Source organism: Lethenteron reissneri, chromosome 21 (genome assembly GCF_015708825.2).
Source record: "Lethenteron reissneri isolate LAM-NWPU_2019-01 chromosome 21, ASM1570882v1, whole genome shotgun sequence".
NCBI lineage: Eukaryota > Metazoa > Chordata > Hyperoartia > Petromyzontiformes > Petromyzontidae > Lethenteron > Lethenteron reissneri.
In genome coordinates, this window is record NC_083799.1 from 5,725,784 (window position 1) to 5,741,959 (window position 16,176).

Sequence of the window (16,176 nt, forward strand, 5' to 3'; positions counted from 1 at the left end):
ATGATGGGAGGATCGATTTTATGGTTGCAGTCACACCATTTGCTGTCTAGAAATCACCTTTTGTATAAATTATCATTGCTCTTAATAATTGCCAGCCAGCATACTAATTTCTATCTAATGAGTTTGTCATAATTGACATAAAGTTTTAGAAGTGGTTCTTATAACAGTGTAACAATTTTTTTGTTCCTGGGTAGTAAGTGTTATTTCCTAATTGCTTATGCCTCAGAAGTACAGAACATGGCTATTATTCCCCACAAACTTTGCTTTTGTGACCAGGACAGTGATATTTTGAAATGTGCCTATTTTCAATGAGAAACGGGCGAATGCTACATACACACACAGACAAAGAAGAAGTAGTCTCGTCTACACACAAATTCAGATACACACACTTACACACACAGTACGTACAGTAAATATCTCATGAAATAAACTTAAAATGAAGAAAACTAGCAATAGAAACATGGGAAAAAAAGATAGTTCTAAGCATAGAAAACAAACAATTACATATTGCTACAAAAGGAAACGAATTATGTAATACTACAACAATTTCCATTTACCTTAATCCTAGTGAAGCTTGGGTTCGGTCAAGGTGGCGTTTTGGTAGACGGGACCTACGCCTTGCTCCGTGGTATTCATCCGCACCCTCACCGCGCTGCATTATTTGCGCTTACGCAACTAACGCAAACATTTCCGCATATTTTTTACATCATTTATGGGAGCATTTCCGTAAGTATAGCCATGGTTTGTGAAAATCTTAGAGCATTAACAAATAGATTCATGTGCCATACACAATTGAATTACATCGATTGGTTTTACACTTAAAAAAGGGGGTGGCAAATTACTATGCCAGCTGCATACACATTCCAGGTATAACTTCCCATGGTGTATGTATGTCAGTGCTGGAAATGTTTTAAAGTTTTCCATTCTTGATTTGTATCATCATTTTATTTATGCAGCTATGAACATGATTCATATTCTTGGTTCTTTCGGTAAAGTCCCGTAGAAGGGAAATAATAAAATAATAATAAAAAAACCATAATAGAATAAAATTCTCATGACGTTTCGGCCACAACGCAAGCAGCCGTCCTCAGGTGAAGAAACAGAGCTGTCAGGTGAAGAAACAGAGCTGTCTGTTTCTTCACCTGAGGACGGGTGCTTGCGTTGTGGCCGAAACGTCGTGAGAATTTTATTTTATTATGTTTTATTATTATTTTATTATTTCCCTTCTACGTGACTTTACCGAAAGAGCTAAGAATATGAATCCCTGCAGTCACGAAAGCTTTAAATCGAAATATGAACATGATATTGTCAAAATGATGCTGGTGATGCTCATTTCTTGAATTGTGTGCATATTACGGATGCTTTGATTGCGAACTACATTTGGTCCTGCAGACAAAGCGATTTTGTGGAGAAGTCTGTGTTGGACCTTCTCGACTTACTCAAGACGAAGCTGAAGCCTGCTGAGCAGGCCGATATCAAGGTAGTCGAGCTCCACGTGCCATAGCATTCCCTCATTTGGTGTGTTATTTGCACTGCTTTCCTTCCACACTGGGTTTGGTTTTGTTCATATTTTATACCTATTTAAACACAGCTCTCTCTTGAAAAAAACTATGGTTTCAATGGGCTTATGTACGACCCAGTTACCATTATTGGATCTCGACTAAGCAGTATTGAGCCTGTTTAGCACTCAAAGGAGTGACTACGAGTGCCCGCCTCCTCATTGCTCATTTGAGAAAGTGATTACTTTGTCTTTTGATTGTAATTTATAGTTTAGTGGTGCCCTGATACACTGTGATTCATGGTGGTCGATGTGTAACCGGCCGCAGGATGGATTTCCATGCCTACACCCGGACTTGAAGCACAAGACTCGCTGCCAGGAGTGCCTGTCGTGCGCCTACTACAACTTCACAGGGCAGATCTGTCAGCGCAACACGGAGGCGCTCGTCCGCTGTGAGTGTCCAATTTCCCGGCACAGCCAACACCACTCAAGAGCCATGGGGCCTGGCAACAAATATAAGTGCAGCTCTCCGATGTGTTTTCTATTTGTACCGCATGTTGTTCGGCATGACATCCAATGCTTTTCTCCACTTACTGGGGGAGTTCCTTCAGGAAATAAATGGAGCAGCTGACATTCTCCCACAGTTATATACAGTTGTTGGCTGCTGCTAGTTTTGATGTTGGACAACATGCCGAACACCACATGGTACAACCAGAAAACATATTGGAGAGCACCATTGGAACCTCCTTTGCAAGTAACAAAATATGATAATTGTTTTTTTACCCTTTTATCTGGCAACAAAACTGACACCTTTTTTACAAGGAGTCATGTTTGCATTGACCACAATACCTGCGGTCGGAATGCAAACAAAATACACAACTTTGATAATGTATGCACTGTCCTTGAAATTGATTGGTCCACACCCGAGACAGCTTTCCTTAGAGCCTAGTCTCACATGGTGTTGGACCAGATGACGCCAAAAGGCGCACGTTGGAAAGCTGTATAGCACAACCAAAAAAATATGTTATAATATAAGTGCTGTGCCAAAGCTGCAGATCTGAAGAGCACAATTTGATTCATGCATTACGAGTGCAAGAAATTATTACAATCGATGCATTGATGCATCATTATTGTACGTTTACTACTTTTTTGTGAATCCACTATTGAATGAGGGCTGCCCCAGACTATGTGGAACATGGAGGTTATTGACCATACTTCACCACGTCCATCATTGTGGGTTGATGAAGGAAGAAAGCATAAATGTGGGAGCCTAGTACAGTACAACTGAATTTTGCTGCATTTTACTTTGTTGCTCACAATGTAGAGAAAAGTCTGAACCTTCGTTTAGCTTGTGCAACATTAATTTGTTTGGAAAGAGAGATTGTTGCATAGCAAGATCATGATAGATGGCAATGACTTGGGGAGGCCTTCATGCAGCAGTGGATATATAACATGGCTGATTATGATGGTACAAGCTGAAGCAGCTTTTTTGTCTATTCATTAGATTCATACGACATGGAGTTGCCTGTTAAAATGTGATATCTAGTGGAGCTCATCCTGACCCCCATCCCACGTGGCCCGCAATGATATGCGCAATATCTAAATTATATGTCATTGAAATATACAATTTAATTACATTTTTAATTTGCAATCGGTATCAAAATTACACAAACGTGGTTAATTGGTCATTTGCATCAAATAAAATTTGAATGCGTATTCCCCACCTCCGCTATCGGTGCGGGCAGGCACGCGGCGCTCACTGGATGCCCTCCGCCGCCGCCTGCAGACGGCCGGGCCCTATGCGGAGCAGCAGAGACTGCAGCAGGGTCACACGCCCGTCTTCTGCACCGAGATCATGCTGGCCATCCCCAACGTGCTGCTCAAGCCCAGCCTCGACGACTTGCAGGTGAGACCCTAGCCACCTGGTGGGTCGGCGAGGTGCTGAGAGAGGATGTGTGCATGTGTGTGGGGAGTGGTTTAGCACTGGTTAGAGTATAGTTCTATGACCCCCATAACGTCAGTTTGCGGATGACATTCTCAACCGGTCCTAAACCTAGGTTAAGCCAAAATTAGGCGGCTAACTTTCCTTTCCTCAAAAGTATAAAGATAAAGGAAAAATCCCAATGATTTGCCCTGGTCCTCAAGATGTCTTTTCTTGCTCAGGAGAGTTCTGCATTGGGATGTTTTATCAATTCCATAACTGAATGTTTGGCTTCATGTCAGAGGATATAATAACACCCATAGAAAACCCACCATACATACAAGGGGGTGACATGGAGCTCTGCCAACTCCTGACCAGGTAACAAACCCTCCACCTGCAACACCCAAGGCTGGATGATGGACCGGGCCAGTGGGGCCAGTGCCCCGGGGCCTCAGACTGCCAGGGGGCCTCCAAGCCTCAGGCATGGCCCAAGAATGCCGAAGGAAATTGAACGCCAGGGCCTTCAGTGCGCACAGCGCAAGCTGACCACGAGGCCCCTGGGTGCTTATAGCGTGAGCTAACTACTAGGGCCCCCCAGACCCCTCAGTGCTTACAATCTGAGGGCCCCCCAGACCCTTTTGTGTTTAAAACGTGAGCTGACCACGACTGCCCCCCAGACCCCTCTGCGCTTACAATGTGAGGACCCCCCAGACCCTTTTGTGTTTAAAACGTGAGCTGACCACCACTGCCCCCCAGACCCCTCTGTGCTTACAATGTGAGGGCCCCCCAGACCCTTTTGTGTTTAAAACGTGAGCTGACCACTAGGGCCCCTAGGCCCCTGGGGCTTAAAGCGTGATCTGACCACTAGGGCCCCTGGGCCCCTCGGTGCATACATCCAGCATAACACCTGGGCCCCTTGGTACATACAGTGCATGCTTAAAACGAGAGCCTCTCGGAGAGTACAGTGCTTCTGTACAACTGAGCCACTGGTTGGCATGCTACAATATGCTGTGACATGATACAATATTCACCAACAAGTCAGTTCATTCTGCATAACAGGAGAGTTTGAAGGGTGTCATATTATGGCAAGCCGTTAGTTATTTGACTTACTGTAACTAGCTAACCCTTTATTCTAGCTAGCTGCCAATTTTCCCTAGCTAGCTGCCCATATGATTCAGCTTGTTAACAGAAATTAGTTAGCTAGCTGCCATTTTTGCCAGCTAGCTGCCCTTACAACCAAATTAGCTGCACTAAAACGCCAGCTAGTGAGACCTAGGGCTCGTCGTTTGTTGAGAGCTTAGTTCGCCATTGGCAAATCAAATATAAAAAATACACCGCGGTTTTGTGAAACATAAAAAAAATGCCAAAAGATACATTTTTTGATACACTAACGCATATGTAATAGACCCAATCCATACTTAAAGATTAAGGAAAACCCCATAAATTTTTTCAATAGACCATCTGTTTTTAGATCCACGGAAGTAGATAATGCTAACGTTGACATGCAAATTGTCAATAGCTCTTACGAGGTCTTTTTTCCCCTCCCCATCGATGGGGTGTGGCCTATGTGCTAAGTCTCCACCAAGTAATTTCACTGACTTATCAGAAACCTTTGTTGGTTGTTCAGCCAATGAGAAAAAACTTCTCTTTTGAATTGCAAGCAACATTATTCTCTCTGTGTCAGGCAGGTATATAAGACTTTTCTTGGAAGGGTAAACCACAGACAGATGCCTGTTTTTTTGCTTGTTACGCCACATTAATATATTCAGATACTTTTTGCATCTATATATATAAAAAAGGGAAATTTGTGAATATGTGTGTCTATTCGAAATGTTTAGCATACTTCCCGACATGCAACAAACTTGAAATTTGGCATGTGGGTAGCTTCCAGACTGTACACAATGCAAAAGTATAAAAATAGACTTTTGTATTTTTGGGGCGGGGTGGGGGGGCGCAATAATGGATATATTTTGCACGGCAAGTGAGCGGTGACGTCACATCTGTGATGTCACCCGCATGCGGCAGCGTCATGCAGTGTGCCCGCTGACGTCACGCATCCCCCCCCCCACCCTCCGCGTAGGCCGTGTATTAATCCAAAACAAAAATCCAAGTCTCAGGCGAAGCCGGGTAGTAAAGCTAGTCTTTTTCTAAAACAACAGCCTTTTTAAAGGCTATTTCAACAATCCCTCCTAAGGGCTATTTTTTAACAACCTTTTTAAAGGGTTAGGGTTATTTTCTTTTATGTGCTTTTCTATTTTTTTCTTTTATCTACTCAACGCAAATGCAAAACATTTGCAGACGAGAGCTCAGAGCTAGGTGTGACACTTGAGGGGAGGGATAAGTTCAAAATAGAAACATTTGATGTGGTCATTGATAAGCTAGTGGCATGCCTTGAACATCTCTTGGAAACTTACAAGCGTTTGACCAGTTTCTTTGGAGTTCTGTTTATATCAGATCAGGTGTCTAACAGTAATGTCATAGTGGAAAAGGTAAATGCACTCTCCGCTGCATATCCATCCGACCTGGACATGAACTTTGCCAATGAACTCATCCAATTCAAGTCTTTCATGTCTGACTTTGAGAGTGAGAAGTGCCCAACTAAATTGCTTGAGACGTTGCAGGAACTGAATCTGCAGTCAGTGTTCCCCAATATTTTCGTGGCACTTTGGATTTTTCTAACTTTGCCAGTGACAAACTGCCAGGGTGAACAGACATTTTCCCTTTTCGGCAGAATAAAAAATGAGCTGCAGAGTAGCATGTGCCAAACACGTCTCAGCACATTGCCACTTATGTCAATAGAGTCAGACCTTGTCAGAAAGCTAGATTTTGACGATTTAGTGCATGATTTTGCAGGGAGGAAGGCAAGAAAGACACCAATATAGGAAAGCGGGTGGGTGAGGGGGTGGCCTCCAAAAGACATGTGCCCAGGGGCCTCACGGGACCATGATCCGGCCCTGCTGACAACACCCGGCAAGCCTTGGTGGCCACCCTTCCGAATATTAACTTGGTTCAACCCTGCTTAACTTCTGAGATCTGACCTAATTAGTGACATTTGGTTATTTGCAAATCTAAATGTAAGATTGCTGACTTTGTGTTTGGATATGTGTAAGCGTGTGGACATGAGGCTGTGTCATTGAACGTATAACAGCGATGGTTGCGTAATTTTTTTCCATTTTTCCATTAGTCGTCGCTGAACAAAGCTGTGAACGTGATGCTGGGTATGGCAAAGGACATCTCGGTGTGGAAGTACGCTCACTTGCAGCAGAAGCAGCAGCAGGTAAGCCTCATCGATCAAAGCAGCAGTCAGCAGAACTCATCTCTTGGCACCTGTAATGTAAATTCAGTGATTTACTCTGCTCAAAGCAACTTGAAGGTGGGCGTGCATTTTTTAGTGGGAAAATATTAGATAACGGTTGCTTATGCTAAGGGTAGGTAAGGATCCTACGGCCCACAGGTCATAGTCAATACGGTTTGCTGCCACATGAGGCCCGCCACTTCAAAATGACCCATAAACAATACCTGGCACTTCAATCATCTTAGCCACATTAAGTAGGTATTAGAGGGAAATATTTGATCTGGCAACACTGTGTTTCTAAGTTTAGCAAACTCTCTTGTTGTCTTGCAAGTATCTCTGAGCACACTGTTAATGTATACATTCCTAGAGTGATCAAAGTTTAGTGTCAACGAATGTGACTCACTAAAGCTATTTTAATGTCTTACTAGGCCCATAGGAAGGACAAGATTCCCAACCTCTGATGTAGGCCATGGCAGTCATATTTTAATCAAACACAACCAGAGAGAATAATGGAATATTGAGAGATTCCATAAACACTGCTGTCCCTAGTTGGAGATGCAGGTGGCGCGGGAACTTGGCGACGAGAATATCGTCATCAAGCAGATAAACCCGCGGACGCTGGACAAGCAGATCACCGAGCACAAGGACGTGGGCAAAGTCATGTTCCACCTGAGCTCCGTCCTGTCGTTTCTTCGTGTGGAGTCCACCGAGGTCCTCAAGAACTTCTCATGCTTCTCTAGCCTCTGGAGCCAGGTGAGCCTCCCTCCACCCAAAGTGAGACTTAAGAATGACGGAGGAGACTGAAGTAATTACTGAGGTGAATTCTCTCTGGGTGAGGAAGGTGGCGTAGAGGATTTTTTGCTTGCTCCTATGACCCTGGATGGAACAGTGGTGCAGTGGATAACGCACCGATATATAAATCCGGCAACCAGAATTTGACTGCCAGCTATGGCTAACGCGAGCTGATCAGCCTTCCGGACCAATGTTTTTTTTCCAGCAGCATTTGTTTATTCTAGATTTGAAGCTTTCGTGACTGCAAGGATTCATATTCTTGGGTTTTTTCGGTAAAGTCACGTAGGTAAAAAATTAAAATTAATAAAAGTAAAATAAAATAAAAATCACGACGTTTCGGAGGCAACACAAGCTTCCGTCTTCAGGTGGAACCATCACAGCACGCTTGCAGTACTTGATACAGCAAGCGTGCTGTGACGGTTCCACCTGAAGATACAGCAAGCGTGCTGTGATGGTTCCACCTGAAGACGGAAGCTTGTGTTGCCTCCGAAACGTCGTGATTTTTATTTTATTTTACTTTTATTAATTTTAATTTTTTACCCACGTGACTTTACCGAAAAAACCCAAGAATATAGCATTTGTTTAGGCAGATAAAATCTTGACTTTAGATGTCTGCCTGAAAATGTTGCACGAATTTTCTGACATATTATTTGGTTCTTTCGGTAAAGTCACGTAGATAGAAAAATAATAAAAAAATAAAGTGAATTAAAAGAATTAAAATATAATACAAATAAAAAACTCTAATTTAGACTGTAGCCTGGTTCTGTATTGGAGTGTACTGGCAATCTATAATGTAGATTGTAGCCTGGTTATTAAGTTTGGTGAGTACTGGTAGTCTATAATGTAGACTGTAGCCTGGTTCTTAACCTCGGTGAGCATACTGGCATTCTATAATGTAGACTGTAGGCAGTACACTCACCAAGTTTAAGAACCACGCTACAGTCTACATTATCGACTGCCAATATGCTCACCGAGGTTAAGAACCAGGCTACAGTCTACATTATAGACTGCCAGTACACTCAGCTTAATAACAATTGCTACAGTCTACATTATAGACTACAAATACACTCACCAAACTTAATAACCAGGCTACAGTCTACATTATAGATTGCCAGTACACTCACTATGATTAAGAACCAGGCTACAGTCTACATTAGTCTTTTAAAAAAATTATTTAAAATTTGTATTCACTTTATTTTTTATTATGCTTTTTTATATATTTGACTTTACCCAAAGAACCAAAGAATATGAATTCCTTCAGTCACGAAAGTTTTAAGCCAAAATTAAATTTTCTGACATACAATATTTCAGTTGTGGAACAAACATCCAGTGCTAAATATTGGTTTCACTAACCAGAGAACGAATGTTTGTGCTCCAGGAACCAGAGGAGATGGTGAAGCAGTTTATGACAACAGATCCCACCATGTCGGAGTTTAACGCACAGATGGTGTACTATGCTGTGAGTGAATGTGATCACTCCCAGTAAATTACTAAACACCCACCTTCACGTTTAGCGTCAACAACATGTAGGTGAACTTTTAATGTCTGCTGCATTCAGCCACTTAGAAGCTTGCACACATATTGTCAACAAAAAGTAAAGCACAATATCAGGCACTCAACAGGGCCAGTTGGCTCAGAGTTCAGAGCACTGCTTTCACTGCTGAGATCCTGGGTTCAAATCTGGCTTTCAGCTGCCTGTATTTGCCCAGCATAATGAGTTGATGATCTCAGCTTGGTCACCAAAGATTGCTGCACTAAACATTCCTTACCTTAAAAGTGTTTCTGCACTTAACTTGAATCAATTCCATCTATCAGAACAAAACATATATCAGTTTGATTCATGCAAACAACATTACTCTGAAAAAGCAGAGTGGGTTTGAAAGTGCTGCCCTTCTACTTATGTGGACTAGGTCACTTGATTGGATTTCAGAGGCAGTCCTGTGGTATCCACTTCCTTGGGCCATTCTCTATCACGAAGAGTTGCATTAATGTGCAAGAGATGCATCTGGATACTTCGTCTCATGGCAGGCCGCAAATAGCACAATTGGGATGAAACTGGAGAAAAGTGACAAAATAAAATACAAGGTCAGGCACTCACCCAGCCTGGTTACTCTTTTCCCTACAGCAACTGGAGCAGCAGGTGCAGGATTTGCCGGCACACTTTACCGTGGGGCCGGTGCTTGCCATGACCGAGCCACTCAAGTTGGCGCTCGTGCAGGAGTGCCGCACGTGGAAGCGTGCGTTTGGCGCCGCCCTCAACCGTAAGGCGTCGGCCTCCACCGACGAGGTGCTCGCCTTCTCCGAGGCCATGGCCAAACATTTGGCGAGGCCCATTTGTGACCTGGAGGATGTGCGGGCGGCGATGGCGGTTCTGGCCGAGCTGCGCGCCGCCGAGATTCAGATGGAATCGGCCATCGGGCCTGTGGAGGAGGCCTTCGCCATGCTCGCCAAATACGACCTCACGTTCCGCGACAGCAGTGCTGACCGCGTGGATGGCCTTGCGTACTGCTGGAAGAACCTCATGACCCAGGTATTGTCTTGTCGTTGCTTTAAAGGAGAGACTAGGAACCTATTTCTTCTTTAAAATATATACTTTTTTTGCTCAAACGAGCATTGAAACAGTGCTCATTTCATGTTTACATCCATGACACGGTAGTGGAAATTAATTATTCCTCTGGCAGAAGTTAATTTATGCATAGGACAAACAGTCTCGACTGTTTTACAAAGTAGTACAAATTTGATCGACCCTGGAAGAAAGATGGGCTTGGTCAACTCCCAAACAGATGAGTAGTAGGTGGGGCCAATGTCAGATGAATGGCCACTCACTATGTGGGCAGGACTAGTAGTTGAGTGGGCGTGGCTATGTAAAATGTTGTGGTGCTGATAGATGGAGGGTCTTCCAGTTCACCATGTGTCCCCAGTTGAGCTTCCCAGATATTTGGGAGCTACAGATGATACCCCTTGATCCCTGCAGAGTGTGCAGGTGCAGAACACGCTGGTGGTCTTGCAACCTACGATGAAGGCCGACTTGCTGACCGGTGTCGCGCAGTTCCACCAAGACCTCTCTTCCTTCCACCTCGACTACGACACCCAGTGAGTGGAGCCATCCTCCTGTCTGTCCTCATGTATGCTCGCTCATTTGACTTTGCAACCAGCTTCCTGTGAAGCTATTTCTTTCACTTATTAATAAATAAGTGTATTGTTTTGATTTAAAGCTTTCGTGACTGCAGGGATTCATATTCTTGGTTCTTTTGGTAAAGTCATGTAGAAGGGAAATAATAAAAGAAAAAAAATATTAAACAATAAAAATTCTCACAAAAACATGGTTAGATGCCACGAAGTAGGTGGCAATGCCTTAACAATATGTGTTGTAAAGACCACAAGGGTCTCTTCCGTCCTTATCAAGGGGAGTGCTAACCTTCTCTCCTTTCATACAACACATAAGGATGGAAGAGACCCATGTGGTCTTTACAACACATATGGTAGAAGGCATTGCCACCTACTTCGTGGCATCTAACCATGTTTTTGTGAGAATCTTTATTGTTTTATATTTTTATTCTTTTATTATTTCCCTTCTACGTGACTTTACTGAAAGAACCAAGAATATGTGTATTGTTATTTACAATTCCATACAGATGTCCCTCCGTGTTTGGCTTCTCAGCAGTTATACAGCAAATGCTATGATATCTGTATTATTTTTGTTGTCTTTTTCCCCAATATATTCCAACTGTGCTACCAGCGTCATGTCACGAGATGCAGGATCCATTTGGAGATCTCTGACAGCAGAACCCCCATGTGTCAGAGAATGCCCATGGAAGAGGTTACACTTTGTCATATAAATTGCTGCATAACAAAAGTAATTGGGGGTTGATTCAGACGATCATACTTCCGAGGTCGGTAACACGGGAAGTCAACAGGAGTTGACCTCTGGATAGACTTGTCTCTGTAGAATGTAGAATTTCCAACACTGTCTCAGGGCTGTAAACAGGAGATGAGTACCACCTCAATTGTTTGAACAGGAAATCACTTTGAATGTTGACAGTTATCTTAGTTGAATAATTACACATTTTGTGTCCGTATCAGGGGGCCTGGAGAGGCAGGGATCGCTCCACAGGAGGCAAGCGATCGACTGCAGATGTGCCAGATGCGGTTTGACGACCTGTGGCGGAAGTTTACCACCTATTCGGGTGGAGAGGAACTCTTTGGGCTACCGGTCACAGGTGCGTTGCGTGATCGTCCTGTGTCAGATGTACCGTGCAGATTCATCAATGTTTGGCATTCGTATTTCTCAATATGCTTCCACCAGATGTTGAATTACGTCATTTTATGACTGCCAGAATTCTCAATAAATATCTCATTAAAAATGTCACTGCCACATTTCTCACACATACTTGTAAATGAAACCAGATCACCCCAATACTCTGATCACTCCACTGGCTCCTATTTCTATCACAGCTCAATTTCCAGATCACACTTTCTGTCTTCAAGATCCTCCTCACACTCTCTGTTCCAGCAATCAAAACCTTCTGTCAAAGCTCCTCAGTGAACTTTCTCTCAGTGGGAGATCACTCATTCTCTTCTGCTGCCCCATCATCTGGGACTCCTTTCCTCCTGCCATGTGTGATATTGACTTCCTGCCCCTGTTAAAATCCAGGCAAAAAAAAACATGTTTTCCTCTGCATGTGACTGCCTCTCTCTACAATAAATGAGCCCACTGTTTCCATACAATATCTTGAAATGCGGAATTGTTGAGATATTTTTTTTATTCTCATCATATTGTAATTGTATCTTATTGCTCATTACATGACTTCTCCAGAAATGTTTGACCTAGTCACTTTGTTCGAAAATACCAAGTAAAAAATATAAAGGATAACCATAATGTCAAGAAAATATATCTGTGTCAATTTAGGGAAGGGAAAGCGGTCATGAATAATGATATACCACTTTGCGACCAATCCACCACCCTCCATCCCACGCCCTTACCCATAACCACTGCTCCTGTACTTGCAGATTACCCCGAGCTGCAGCGGATCCGCCGAGAGCTGGCGCTGCTACAGAAGCTGTACGGGCTCTACAACACGGTCATCGAGAGCGTCGACGGATACTACGAGATCCTCTGGAGCGACCTCGACATCGAGAAGATCAACAACGAGCTGTTGGACTTCCAGAACAAGTAGGGACTGGCGGGTGGAGCGACCCCAGTGGGGAGGGGGTAGTGGGGCTCACTGATGATAGCAAAAGCGAAGGGGGAAGCTACACCTATGTCATTCGTTATTTAAGGGTCCCAGTTTTCTGTTTGCTATGAGGCTGCATTGCCTCAAATATTGGAAGAAGAAGTCACCCCCTGTGAGTGGCTGGCTGAGGTGCCATCTGTTGAGGAATTATTGAAGGCGATCCAGAGCCTGAGACCAGGAAAGGCACCGGGCAGAGATGATCTCCCAAGCAAAATGCTGAAGGAGGGTGGCGTTTGTGCACAGACAGCCCTACATGACATCATAACAACAGTCTGGACCACTGGATGGGTTTCAGGAAAGGGCGGACCTGCACAGATGCCATATTTTCTGTCTGTCTGCTACAGCAGAGGTGTAAGGAATTCCAACAAGACCTACATCTCTGCTTTATTGACATGGTCAAGGCCTATGATACCATCAGTAGGCCTGGGCTCTGGGTTGTTCTTTGTGCTTTCGGAGTCCCTGACCCGCTGCTCACAATCATTAAGGACCTTCATGATTGTGAGCGGGCCCGTGTAAAACTACAAGGCCGGGAGTCGGAGCCATTCCCTGTTCACTTTGGGGTGCGACAGGGATGTCCTCTGGCTCCCACATTATTTAACATCTATTTCAACCACGTAGTTCGTGAAGCCTTTAATAGCTGTACCGGAGGAATTTCCATCTGGTACAGATACAATGGGAGGCTGATCGATGCCTGGGTGCGGTCGAGGGATGGCTCCCTATTACTCAACCATGTTACGTATGTCGATGATCTGGTAATTGCTGCTCACTCAGAGGAGGAGTTGGAGGTGCTGATGTTGAACCTGGAGCTTGCCACTAAGAGGTGGGGACTTACCATCAGCCCCACCAAAACTAAGCACCTGCCTGGGTATTTTGTACCATCGGACACTCCACCCCCACAACTCCCAATTGGTGATGGGGCAGTTGTGGAGAGAGTGGAGAGTTTTTCATACCTTGGCAGTGTGTTCATGACCGGCTCCGTTTTGACAGCAGATGTCTCACTCCGAATCAGTCGAGCGGCATTATCTTTTCATTGGTTGCGTAACGCTGCGTGGAAGCTACCTGGTCTGTCGCTCCGCACGAAGCTTCAGGTCTTCCCGGCCACAGTCATTCCCTCCCTTCTCTACGCTTGCGAAACGTGGACCCCCCTAATGGAACATCTTCGCCATTTAGAAACATTTAGGCTGGCCTGCCTTCGATCCATCCTGGGTTTAACCTGGCTGGATTGTGTGAGGAGCTCACATATCCTTGAAAGATCTGGACAAAGTCCAATCGGTAAGCTCCTCCGGCAGGTAAGGCTGTGTTGGCTGGGTCATGTAGCCTGCATGCCCAGTCACTGCACGCCTAAACATCTTTTGTTCGGCCAGATCGAGGGGACTAAATGGGCATGGCATGGGCTAGAGAAGAGATGGAGTGATGTGGTACAAGAGGATGTGGAGCTGAGTGGACTTGCCGATGACCGGTACCAGCGGTGTCAAGATCGGCCTCTGTGGAGGAGGCTCTTGAAGGATGCTACTGGGCAGTTGGAGGCAGTCGCCCTCCAACAACAATGGAGGGGGGAGGAGCGACACTCACAACAACGAGCGGAGCCCCGGGTGGCTAAAGCACAGCAAGTTGGCACAGTAGGGGCACAGGTGGTGCATCAGCCAGTCATCTCAGTCAGTCGACCCGTGGCACCTGGGTCTGCCCCGTGACCTCCTGCCAGCAGGCGTTCGATACTTCACGTGGCCTCAAAGTGCATATAGCCTGGCACAAGCGTCGTGGTGACGTCAACGCCACTTAGTGGTGAATGGCGGTTGTTGTTGTAGTGGGGAGCGGTAGTGTAGCGGTTAGTGCACTGCGCTACGAACCTGGCTACACGAGTTCGATTCCCGCTGATGGCCAACACCAGTGACGATTATCTGAACTGGTCCTGGGCCTCCCCTAGGTCGACTGAGCCTCAAATTAGTACCTGGTGTGGTGTGTAAACATGGCCACTGGGGAGACAAAGGCGGCCGGGGGTGGTGCTGGCCACCCACCCTCTCGTGTGCCCTGCTGGCCTTTATAGGTGCTCGATAACAGCACTTGCCCCAACAGTCTGTTAAGGTTATATGGGAGATATTTGTCTTTATAGACAAGCCTACTCCACCTTTGTCTTTGTGTGCGTGTATGTGTTTGTATGTGAATTCGAGGCCTTGCCGAATGCACGGTAAACATTCGGAAGTGTTAACAATTAATATTAACAATTAATATTAATATTAAAATCAACAATTGGAAATAGTTTATGTTCCATTAGTTTAATAATGGGTAGTGCTATTGCATTTCACAGAATCATAGGAAGTGCAGAGCGTATGTACAGCGATACGATACAGGTAGCAATAGAAAACGGATGACAGCGTGATACAGGACTGAGAGAAAATGGTTTCCGACATACGGAAAATTAGGGTTGTGGATATTTCTCGGAAACCTAACCCTTCCGTAACCCGGGGAGTGTACTGCCCTGGCTGCCTCGGCTGTGTCTATGGCTCATTGTTCTGTTGGTGCTCTCGCTCTTTCTGTTGGTGCTGAGCACCTGTTGCTTCCTCCCGGGCTGTGCCGCAGTGGTGCCATCTCTCCTCTCTCCCATGATTTCTTGTCCTGAACCCCTCTCCACCTTCCATACTTTTACCTTTTGTAATTATAAAAAATGTATATAAAGCATCTTGAGATGTGATTACATTAAGTTGCTATGTACATTGTTTTTGCATATTTGAAAAAATCTAATTATTTTTGCCGTTGACTTTTGTTGCTCTGGCCAGGTGCCGCAAGCTGCCGAAGGCCCTGAAGGAGTGGCAGGCATTTGAGGACCTGAAAAAGAAGATCGACAACTTCAATGAGACGTGTCCGCTGCTGGAGATGATGGCCAATAAGGTCCATTTGTGTAACTTAGCATCACCAAATGGAAACTTTGGTTGTGAGAAATAACTACCACTTTCCTTGACTATTTTGCTCTGCCGATGCAGAAGGAGAAATAAAAGGTTAAGGGTACACATCTTTATCCAAAATTAATTTTCTTCACTTGCTACTCCTCCCTCTCACTTAGTCTATTTTTCTGTCCAAGGGCAGGTCCATAGCTCAATCTCCTTCCATCCCATCCTGTCCCAGTCCCCCTCTTCATAGCTATGGCTTATTGAGCTTCTTGAACCATAGCTATGGAATAATGGTTGACGTGGTTTCCGGTTGCCTTCTGCACTGGTATTCCTTCTAAACGACACCATCAACGGATGCAGTTTACTATTATAACTAGGACAAGCACTACACCACATCCTATCTCAGTTTTCTGTCTAAAGAATCCTTATATTATTAGGGGCAGTGACATGGCCCAGCCGCTTGTTGCAGAGGTTCACAGTTCGAATCCGGCAGGCTGCACTAGTTAATACAGCGGTTGTATAAAAAAAATATGCACCGTTTGCTTCAGAGT

The 16,176-nt window shown here is 44.7% G+C and overlaps 1 protein-coding gene and 2 non-coding genes across 4 annotated transcripts in view; 2 read left to right on the forward strand and 1 right to left on the reverse strand.

Annotated features, from left to right (window-relative positions):
• LOC133345118 (dynein axonemal heavy chain 5-like) overlaps positions 1-16,176 on the forward strand; it is an 82,991-nt gene that overhangs the window by 28,039 nt on the left and 38,776 nt on the right. For both annotated transcript variants that reach the window (XM_061555607.1, XM_061555608.1), the window contains exons 22-32: positions 1,393-1,480; positions 1,827-1,950; positions 3,244-3,404; positions 6,604-6,696; positions 7,264-7,467; positions 8,885-8,965; positions 9,632-10,036; positions 10,481-10,599; positions 11,590-11,726; positions 12,517-12,679; positions 15,515-15,626. In XM_061555607.1, coding sequence (XP_061411591.1) covers positions 1,393-1,480; positions 1,827-1,950; positions 3,244-3,404; positions 6,604-6,696; positions 7,264-7,467; positions 8,885-8,965; positions 9,632-10,036; positions 10,481-10,599; positions 11,590-11,726; positions 12,517-12,679; positions 15,515-15,626 — 1,687 coding nt within the window. The remainder of the gene's footprint in view (positions 1-1,392; positions 1,481-1,826; positions 1,951-3,243; positions 3,405-6,603; positions 6,697-7,263; positions 7,468-8,884; positions 8,966-9,631; positions 10,037-10,480; positions 10,600-11,589; positions 11,727-12,516; positions 12,680-15,514; positions 15,627-16,176) is intronic.
• On the reverse strand, positions 10,821-10,946 carry LOC133345400 (U6atac minor spliceosomal RNA). Its single transcript, XR_009755438.1, has one exon. It is a non-coding gene; the product is annotated as a U6atac minor spliceosomal RNA (small nuclear RNA).
• LOC133345401 (U6atac minor spliceosomal RNA) lies at positions 10,947-11,035 on the forward strand. The gene has a single exon (XR_009755439.1). It is a non-coding gene; the product is annotated as a U6atac minor spliceosomal RNA (small nuclear RNA).